Genomic DNA, 10,231 nt, shown 5'->3' with positions numbered 1-10,231 from the left:
AACCACTTTATTGACAAATAGTAGGTGCAGAATAAATTGGTGAAGAAGGGCCGGACGCTTCTGGCGGATGCTTACTGATCTGTGTAACTAACTGAATAATGTGTTGGTCCGAGGCTCTGAGTCACTGACAGTCCCGAGCTGGCTGTCAGGCGACTGCGTGCCGGGATCTGAAAGACCGCTGACCGTCGGGCCGCGAGAGAACGGCGGTCTTCGCGGTCCGTCCCGGCCCCGGCCGCCTCGGACCGCCGCCCGTCGCCGCGCGCTGGCTGGATCCCGACTTCCTGCGGGGGACGCCGCCAGGCAGGGCCTGCGCGGGCGGGCAGCGGCCAGGTGCCGGTGCGGGCGCCGCCGCCCCTTCCTCCCCGCGCGGGGCAGGGCGCCCCCGACTCCCGGCCTCCGCGGCCCGGGAACAATGAGGTGCCGGCTTCTTTAAGGGAGATACCACCGCGCCGGCGGGGCAGGGGACGGCGTCCTCCCAGATGATCGCACCCAGTCCCGCGCCGCCGCCGCCTGGGCAACTGCACCGTCCGCAAACATGGCTCAGTGACTCTGACAAAAGGTGCAGCCTCCCTCCCGGCGGGGCAGACGCCAGGCCTCCCAGCTCGCGCCGCGCCTCCCCGCGGGCCAGCCCGAAGAGCTCCGCGTCCCGCCGGCACCCCAGGCCCGAGCCGAAGAAGATGCACCAGGCGTTCCGCCCCAGCGACCCCCGCACACCTGCCCGCAGCTCGGTAGGTGGGAAGGGGGGCGGGGAGGGAGCGGGGAGGCCGCGTCGGGCGCGCGCACCCCCAGGCCCGGACCTGCTGCCGCAGACCATCCCCGGGGCCCGCGGGCCGTGCGCGCCCGCTGCGGCTGGACGGTGACCGAGCCCCGGCGGGCAGCGGCCTCCCCGTTCCCGGGCCCGGCCACCCCTGCGGGGAGGGGCACTAGTGGTGCGTTCCGGAGCGCGCACACCTTCGGCGACTCCTGGCTCCTGCGAGCCGCGGGAGAGGGAGGAGGCTGGCGGAGCGCGGGGTGCGCGCCCAATAAGGATGGCGCTCGGCGTCCCGGCTCGCGCTACGGAAAGCCGGAGGGGGGCGGGGCCGCGCGGCGTAAGGGGGTGTGTCCGCGCGCACCACGGGGGCGCGCGCCGGTCTCTGACTGGAGGCCGCGGAGGCTGAGGCGCGAGCTGCCCGATAATGGCGGCCTGCAGAGCCCGTGAGAGGGAGAAGCGGCGGCGGCTATCCTGAGGTAAATTTGGCCCTTAGGCCCTGGCACGGAGGCCCTGCTGCAGAGCCGAGGGCCTTGCATGCGCCTCCCTCCCCGGGAGGCCTGTCACAGACCTGTCAGCGGAGTCATGCTAGGGAAGGCCCCGCGCTCCTCAGGCCTCCGGCCCGCACCCCTCAGGCCACCGGCCCTAGCTGCGGCCTCCTCTTCTAGCCCCTGGCCTCCTCCCCAGGCCCCGGGCCTCAGCCGCCAGCCACGAGGAGTTGAGGCAGCCGCAGGACTGGCTCCTCGGAGTGAAGGGCCTCGGGACGATCCCCTCCGGGCTTAGTCTGGCCGCCGCCGGGGAGGGGGAGGGCCCGATACTCGGCCAATGAGCGGGGCGCTGAGCCGCCGCGTCGGCCAACACCTCTGCCCAGGACTGGCCCTTCCCCGGCCCGGCAGGTGTGTGGCCTGGCCCGCCGGCCGCCGAGCGCTGGCTTAGCGGGGCGGGCGTGGGGGCCCGGGAAGTGCCGGCCGGTCGCTTGGGTTCGCATGCAGGGATTTCATAAACGCCCTCCCTGCCCCTTACTCGGGTGCTTTCGCGTGTGGGTATGGGACCGCTTGCAAGACAGGAGCCACTTTGAAATAGATAGTAATTGGTGATCCACGGAGAGCAGGAGAGTGTCTACTGTGGACCTGGGGCAAGGATTCCGTGGCAGGATATCAGACACTAGGAAATGCAGTAGGAATTTGAAGGGGGGTTCCAGTTAGGGGAAGTGGGACTAAGAAGTGATCTCGGAAGCTTTCATTTTCTTTATTAAATCTGTCCTATGGACTTAAAGTAGCTGTACCCATTTTTGCAAGCTCAAGAGTCAGTAGCTTCTTGTTCCCCCGAGCTATACACTATGAAGATTGGATAATCTCTTGCCCATCGTGGCAATCTACAAATAAGAATTTGTTCCTGAAGCTCATTAGAATCCTAACATTCTTTGGAGAATGATGTGGCACACTTTATAGACTTTCTTGATTCGACTCATGAGCATTTCTGTGTGGGGCCTTTGCTGCTGCCTTTAAATGATTTATCAAGTTGAATTTGAAAGAACTGTCAGAGGACAATTTTTGGTGGCAAAAATGGCCTATATCTAAATAGCTGTTGTTTAAATTTAACAACAGAAAGGTAACAATATTCTACGTAGCTTGCTTTATTTTTAGAGGACCATTTTTCTCCACAGACTTTATTTTCATTTATTTTGCAAGAAATGAGGAAATAACATAAACAAAGTTAAAATAGGGACATACACAGTTTACTTTTTTTAAAAAACCCATTTTCAATTCTATATGTAATCTGGTTCACTTTCAGTCCCTAAGCACAAGCCAGGTGTTTGTATTTCTAACTTGTGAGGTTTTTTTTGTTTTTGTTTTGACAATTTTATGAACTTTTGTGTGTGTCAGCTTTAAGGAGAAGCTGGAGGTTCTTTTTTGATGATCAGTAAATAAGAATGATGAATTTTTTGGTTTATTTTTAACAGTAATATTTTGAAGCAGTTTGTATGAGAGGCAGTATAGCGTAATGGTTATGGTTATGAATGTCAGAGCCAGATGGCCTGGTTTCAAAACCCAGGTCCACCAGTTAATAGCTGTTTTACCTTAGGCATGTTGCTTAAACTCTCTGTGCTTTAGTTTTCTCATCTATAAAATGACCATAATAGTATCTATTTCATAATATTGTTGTGAGGATCAAATGAATTTAATATTATGAAGTGCTTAGAACAGTTCCTGATACATGGTAAGTACTACCAAAGTGTTAGCTGCTTTATTATTATTATTATTCAAATATTTAGATTTGCCCAAGTTGTATCAAATATCTTTCAAGCACTGCAAACAGTGAGGCAGATAATTAAATCATACATAAGAAGGTATACAAGCCAGTAAGTATACTTAATTTCAACAGAGCACTTTGTTGATTTTTCCAGAAACTTTGACCTTGAAGATGGTGAGTAGCCAGCCAAAGTACGATCTAATACGGGAGGTAGGCCGAGGCAGTTACGGTGTTGTATATGAAGCAGTCATCAGAAAGACCTCTGCACGGGTGGCAGTGAAGAAAATTCGATGCCATGCACCTGAAAATGTTGAACTAGCCCTGCGTGAGTTCTGGGCACTAAGCAGTATCAAGAGCCAACATCCAAATGTGATTCACTTGGAGGAATGCATCCTACAAAAAGATGGGATGGTGCAAAAAATGTCCCACGGCTCTAATTCTTCCCTTTATTTACAGGTATGTGTGGTTGAATGGGAAATAGAAATAACTTGAACTTAGTATTGGTCAGCAAGAAGAGGAATAAAAGTCAGATGAGCTTCTACTTTTAAATGCAGGTGTTTGTATAGTTAGGAGTAGATAAGGTCTGCCAAGAACTAAGTAGATGTTTGCTTTAAAACAAGGTTTTATTTAAACCTGTGATGCAAATACCTAAAAATAACATAAGCCACCTGTTATGCCATGGTACTTGCCAATCTGCATGGGAATGGGGCAACACAGAAGCTAGAGAAGTGATCGAGATTAGAGTCTAATAAGTTCACTTATTTGAAATCAAGTTTTTTGGAACTGAAGCCAGAAGAAAAGGAAAAACTCCACAATCAATAGCATTACCCATATAGGTAATTTGGGCATTTCTTTATAAATTACTGATTTGAATATAAGCCTTTGCTGTTTTAGAGGGTTGTGTGGTTTCTTAACCATGCAACTCTAGTTAATTTTCATGAAGTATGTGGCATAGCACTTGAATGTTATTAATAGTGCTAATAGCTAACATTTGGGTTCCTACTCAGTTCCACACTCTGTGCTAAGTGTTTTAAAGGCAGTTGCTCAGAACAATCCTGTGAGGGTAGTACTATTATTATCATCATTACAAATGAAGAAACTGAGGCTTAGAATAGATAATGAATTTATCCAAGTCACATATCCAGCAAGTGGCAGAATTGGGAACTGAATGTAGGAGACTATCTGACTGCTAAAACTTGTGTTCCTTTAACTTCCAAATTACTCTTGCCTTCAAATTATGTTTTTTGTAGACCTGGGGAGAGCATTAACATAGGAAAAAGGTTTGTTTGTTTATTTATTTACTTGGTTGGTTGGTTGGCTGGCTTCTGGCATAGATCAAAATCTCTAGTAGGCCTATATTTGCTAAAGAGAAAAGATACTTAAGACATAGCTAGTTAAAGACCAGAGAAAAATTTCTTAAGTCCAGTCATTCTTGGAAAAGGAAACAACTTTCCATGAGTATGTCTAAATTCAGAATTTTACCATCAGGGTACAGAAGTATGATTTTAAAACAACAGAAGCTTTTGGACCAGGACCAACAAAGAAACAAACACATTAATCTGTGTCATTAGAAACTTGCAGCTTTCATTATATGGTGAACAAATAATCAATCTTGAGAACCTAATTTATATTGCAGTTTAGCATGCTATATCCTGAAGTTTTACCTCTTAAGACAGTGACTATAGGGCGCCTGGGTTGCTCAGTTGGTTAAGCGGCTGCCTTCGGCTCAGGTCACGATCCTGGAGTCCCTGGATTGAGTCCTGCGTGGGGCTCCCTGCTCAGTGGGGAGTCTACTTCTCCCTCTGACCCTCCCGCTTCATGTGCTCTCTCTCTCTCAAATAAATCTTAAAAAAAAAAAAAAAAAAAAGACAGTGACTATAAAGCACAACTACTTAGCCTCTATTCCATTTATTGTTTACTTTTTTACTCAGTATGGGGCACCTGGGTGGCTCAGTTGTTAAGCGTCTGCCTTCAGCTCAGGTCATGATGGGATCGAGTCCCACATCGGGCTCCTTGCTCAGTGGGGAGTCCGGTTCTCCCTCTCCCTCTGCCCCTGCTTGTGTCCCCTCTCTCGCTGTGTCTCTCTTTGTCGAATAAATAAATAAAATCTTAAAAAGAAAAAAAGTGCTTAGTATGTAAGTTGCACTGATAGAAAATATTAGAAACATTCTTTTTTTTTTTTGTAAAGATTTTTATTTATTTGACAGAGACACAGCAAGAGGGGGAGTACAAGCAGGGGGAGTGGGAGAGGGAGAAGCAGGCTTCCCAGTGAGCAGGGAGCCTGATCCGATGCGGGGCTTGATCCCAGGAACCTGGGATCATGACCTGAGCCGAAGACAGACGCTTAATGACTGAGCCACCCAGGCGCCCCTATTAGAAACATTCTTACCACACTCCCTCTTAAAAGTGGATAGAACCTTGATGAACTTTGCCATTGAATTGGTCTACAAATACAAAGACATTTAAATATATGACTTAGTGCTAATGGTATCCTTGAGTCCAGATCAAGCAACCTTTATAGTAACTAGGTATTAGGTGGTCTTTGAAGGCTTTAAGATGTAAAGTATTGGGGTGCCTGGCTGGCTCAGTCAGTAGAGCATGCGACTCTTGATCTTGGGGTTGTAAGTTTGAGCCCCATGTTGGGTGTAGAGATTACTTAAAAAAATAAGAAGAAGAATAATAAGATGTAAAGTACTTCCAGACTTGACCCAATGATTTTTTTTAATCTAAAGCACCTTTTTATTTAGTACTCTCTTTTATCTTTTAAAGACTGATAGGCCTGTGTTTGACTTGTATCACTTTTGCTAGCTGTATGATCTTGGCTAAATAACTCATCTCTTCTAGCATCTGTATCTTCAGATGTAAAATAATAATAATTTTTACCTTCAATGGAAGTTGTCAAAATCAGAGATGATACAGTTATAATACTTGGCACATAGGAAGTACTCAGTAATAAGTAGCTCTATTAAAATTGTCTTTTCTATGAATTTATTTAGTTAAGACATTGATCAACACCTTGGCAAGTGCCTTCTCTAAATTTACATCTGGTAAAAACAAATCTATAGTGTGACCACAGAGTCCCTATGCATGGCTTTCTCCATTCTCTACACAAATTTGTGTTTTTTCCATGTTTTTCTAGATGGTTTCCTTGTTCTGAATGATTAAGTAAGTTCTTAATAGCTAAAAAACTTACCTAGAAGAAAATGGAAAACAAATAACAGAGAATACAGTCTCAACATAGGAACTTAGTGGCCAGTCTGTATAACTTGTATAAGTGTCATGAATGAAAGGTACAGAATGATATAGGAGCATATGATAGAGAACCTGACGTAACCTGGGGTTCAAGAATTACGAACCGTTTCAACTGAAACTTGAAGGATAAAGAGGAATTAGCCAGGTGAGTGAGAAAACTTTCCAGCCAGAAAGATCTGTACATACAAATGTCTTGAAGCAAAAAGTACAAAGCATTCTAAGAATTGAAAGAAGATAGTAAGACTGTACTATGCCAGGAGAGTTGTTTTAGATGAGACTAGAATGATCAGCAGGGTCAGAGGATCCCATAGCCCATGTTAAAGACCTTAGACTGTATCCTGAGAGAACAGGGAAGCTGTTGAAGGACTTCAGGCAAGAGAACCAATGGCTGATGACATCCTCTACACATGGAAATAAGCGGATTGGGCTCTCTCAACCAGCAGCCCTCAAACTGTAGCCCTCAGGCAGTATTTATATGGCCCAGATGCTAAAAATAGTTTTTACATTTTTAAAGAGTTGTTTAAGAAAAAGAAATAAAGAAAAGAAAGAAAAATATGGAACAGAGACCTTATGTGGCTTGTCAAGCCTAAAATACTTACTATCTGGCCTTACTCTAAACCATTCTTTGAATGCTGGGACTTTGCGTTGCTCAAAGCTATTTAGGAAGTTTGCTTTTGAGAGTAAAGAGAAGAAGAGAGGAAATGAAGAGTGATGGCACTGGTCTTTAATCTCAGCATATTTAGTAACAGTGCATCTGGTAAATAATTGTGTGATCTGTACCTTTCTAGTCTTTCATTTTCTGGCTCACTGGCAAACACATGGAACAAAGAAAATACATGCAAAAAAGACATCTGCAGACTGTTGCAATTACAGCTGTTTGCCATTGGGGGAGATGGTGTGAAAAGGTGTTCTTTGCTTCTGCCCTCCAAAATGACAAGAGGAAGTACTAGTAGACTTAAATGTAAAATTAGCAGTTCATTCATTCTTCAACAACTCTTCAGCTTCCCTACTGAGTTTCTATTCAGGGGGTCTGAAAAGGCACCATGGGACAAATGCTTTCAAAGCACTGTATGCTGTATTTTAGAATGGTGTTCATATTCAGTAAAGTAATCAATAGTCTTGAATTTCAGGTAATAGAGTTATAATTTGATAATGATAACAAATAAAATAGCGACTTATTCTAGGTTTTCAGCTTGTAGCAAAGAAATATACAAACTCTGGGGCGCCTGGGTGGCTCAGTTGGTTAAGCATCTGCCTTCGGCTCAGATCACGATCCCGGAGTCCTGGGATGAGCCCCACATCGTGTTCCCTGCTTAGCGGTGAGTCTGCTTCTCCCTCTCCCTCTGCCATTCTCCCTGCTCGTTCTTTCTCTCATTCTGTCTCTCAAATGAATAAATAAAATCTTTAAAAAAAAAAGAAATATACAAACTCAGATTTGAATTTTTGTATCAAAATGTAAAAATGTTTTTTTATAAATTGGTTTTTAGAAGCCATACAGTGATAGAGATAGCCAGTATATTTGCATTCTTTTTTTTTTTTTTTAAGATTTTATTTATTTATTTGACAGAGAGAGACACAGCGAGAGAGGGAACACAAGCAGGGGGAGTGGGAGAGGGAGAAGCAGGCCTCCTGCGGAGCAGGGAGCCCGATGCGGGGCTCGATCCCAGGTCCCTGGGATCATGACGTTAGCCGAAGGCAGACGCTTAACGACTGAGGCACCCAGGCGCCCCCAGTATATTTGCATTCTGCCTGTAGAAGTTTATCAAGTAATAATGGCAGTCTTTATCAGTGACTACAGGAAGGCTTTATTTCCTTAACAACTAGTGTTCCTGATCATTTTTCTCTTAATTTTACAGATTGTATAATGTTGATAGTATATGTCCAGTGAACAAGAAACATATTTCAGGCAGTTTAATTGAATAGAACTTCCTAATTGGTGTTTATACCCCAGCTGGCAATCTCCCAGGTCTGCTAGCTGCTGAAATGTCAATTTTTTCATGAAGCTATTGGCTAGGTAGGTAGAGTTCAGCTCCATTAACACATGCAGAAAGTGTGTAGCCAGTTGGACATTTTTCAAAATAAAGCATTTATTTGTTTGTTTATGATTTAGTAAGCTCTATGCCCAATGTGGGACTTAAACTCATGACCCTGAGATCAGGAGTCCCATGCTCTACCAACTGAGCCAGCTAGGTGCCCCTAAAGCTATTTTTAAATAAGTTTTTACCACTTGACTTTGAGATTTGGTGTGTATTCATTAGGGGCAAAGTGACAGTTTAAAGTACTGAAATTTAAAATGCACATATGAAAGCACCGACCAAATAAAACATTCACAGGATTTCCACTTTAATTGGGAGTCCAACTTATTAACCAGTTATTGTTTTCCCATAGCTGAATTGTATAAACTGTGCAGATGGTTGTAATCTGTTTTTTCCCCCTTTTATAGCTTGTAGAGACTTCATTAAAAGGAGAAATTGCCTTTGATCCCAGAAGCGCCTATTACTTGTGGTTTGTGATGGATTTTTGTGACGGCGGCGATATGAATGAGTATCTATTGTCCAGGAAACCCAATCGTAAAACTAACACCAGCTTTATGCTTCAGCTGAGCAGTGCTCTGGCTTTCTTGCATAAAAACCAGATAATCCACCGAGATCTTAAGCCTGATAACATCCTGATTTCGCAAAGCAGGTTGGATACCAGTGACTTGGAGCCCACACTGAAAGTGGCCGATTTTGGTCTCAGTAAAGTTTGTTCAGCCTCTGGGCAGAATCCAGAAGAACCTGTCAGTGTAAACAAGTGTTTCCTTTCCACAGCCTGTGGAACAGATTTCTACATGGCTCCTGAAGTGTGGGAGGGACATTACACAGCAAAAGCTGACATCTTTGCTCTGGGGATTATCATCTGGGCAATGCTGGAAAGGATCACATTCATAGACACAGAGACAAAGAAGGAACTCTTGGGGAGTTATGTAAAACAAGGAACTGAGATTGTGCCTGTTGGAGAGGCGCTTCTGGAAAATCCCAAAATGGAACTTCTCATTCCTGTGAAGAAAAAGTCTATGAATGGGCGAATGAAACAACTGATTAAGGAAATGCTCGCTGCAAACCCTCAGGATCGTCCAGATGCTTTTGAACTAGAACTCAGATTAGTACAAATTGCATTTAAAGATAGCAGCTGGGAAACGTGACATATATATTGTTTGCAAATATCTTGGATGATATGCTGCTTATGTTTTAACAGTGATGCAACAACATAATGTGGCTGAAAAAGAATATAAAAAGCTAAACTCCACCTTCTAAGGGTTTAGATTTTATTGTGGGGTGTTTTTTTTCCTCGTTTTTCTTAAGTCCAAGCTGGCCATTTTGTTAGTATGTTTTAAATGTGTATTACCAATGTGGGTGTACATTTTTTAAAATGATCATTGGTAGAAGTTTGGCAGGAAAATTCTCTAAGAGCCAAGAAGAGAAGAAAGTCCAGTTTCCTGGAAATAAGTCTCTTAAGTATTTTAGACATTCCTTGTCAGTATTAGGAATTTCCATGGAAGAAGAGGTTTGCATGCTGGCAATGCAACCTTTGAAGCTTTGTAAAGGAAACATATATGTATATATTTATGTATATGTAAGTATGTGAATGTGTGCATTTTGCATTCCATATGAAGAAAATGCCACTTCTGTTTAAATTATTTGATGTAGGTTTGGGTTTTTGAGATTTGCTGGTGAAATCAGTGATGAAAAATAAAAGAACCTTCCCTCATCTTCCTACCCTGTCCCTCCCTCTAATGAAATCATACTACACTTTTTATTTTTGTAATATTATACAGCTTTTTTTAAGGCATCATTTTGGAGGGTCTACAATTATCCGATTAAACATAAACAAAATTAAGTGATCCAAAGCTGCTGAAGTATGTTTGAGCTCTCCAGTGCCCTGTAGCTGCAGGAGTTGAATTAGCCATGCAATCATGTGGTAGCAGGTTGGCAAGGA

The 10,231-nt window shown here is 44.4% G+C and overlaps 1 protein-coding gene across 2 annotated transcripts; it reads left to right on the top strand.

The window, feature by feature from the left end:
* Nucleotides 1-529: 529 nt before the first annotated feature.
* Nucleotides 530-10,003, top strand: PDIK1L (PDLIM1 interacting kinase 1 like). 2 transcript variants are annotated; one of them, XM_032390794.1, is made up of 3 exons: nt 530-728; nt 3,156-3,457; nt 8,697-10,003. In XM_032390794.1, exons 2-3 carry the CDS (start codon nt 3,173-3,175, stop codon nt 9,435-9,437), a joined length of 1,026 nt encoding a protein of 341 aa, XP_032246685.1. In that variant the 5' UTR covers nt 530-728; nt 3,156-3,172; the 3' UTR covers nt 9,438-10,003. The 2 variants fall into 2 exon arrangements, with proteins under 2 accessions (XP_032246685.1, XP_032246676.1); XM_032390785.1 differs by lacking the exon at nt 530-728 and adding an exon at nt 1,110-1,227.
* Nucleotides 10,004-10,231: the final 228 nt, after the last annotated feature.

The sequence above is a fragment of the Phoca vitulina genome, unplaced genomic scaffold (assembly GCF_004348235.1).
Source record: "Phoca vitulina isolate PV1807 unplaced genomic scaffold, GSC_HSeal_1.0 scaffold2, whole genome shotgun sequence".
NCBI classification, from domain to species: Eukaryota; Metazoa; Chordata; class Mammalia; order Carnivora; family Phocidae; genus Phoca; species Phoca vitulina.
This window is presented reverse-complemented; position numbering and strand designations above follow the sequence as displayed.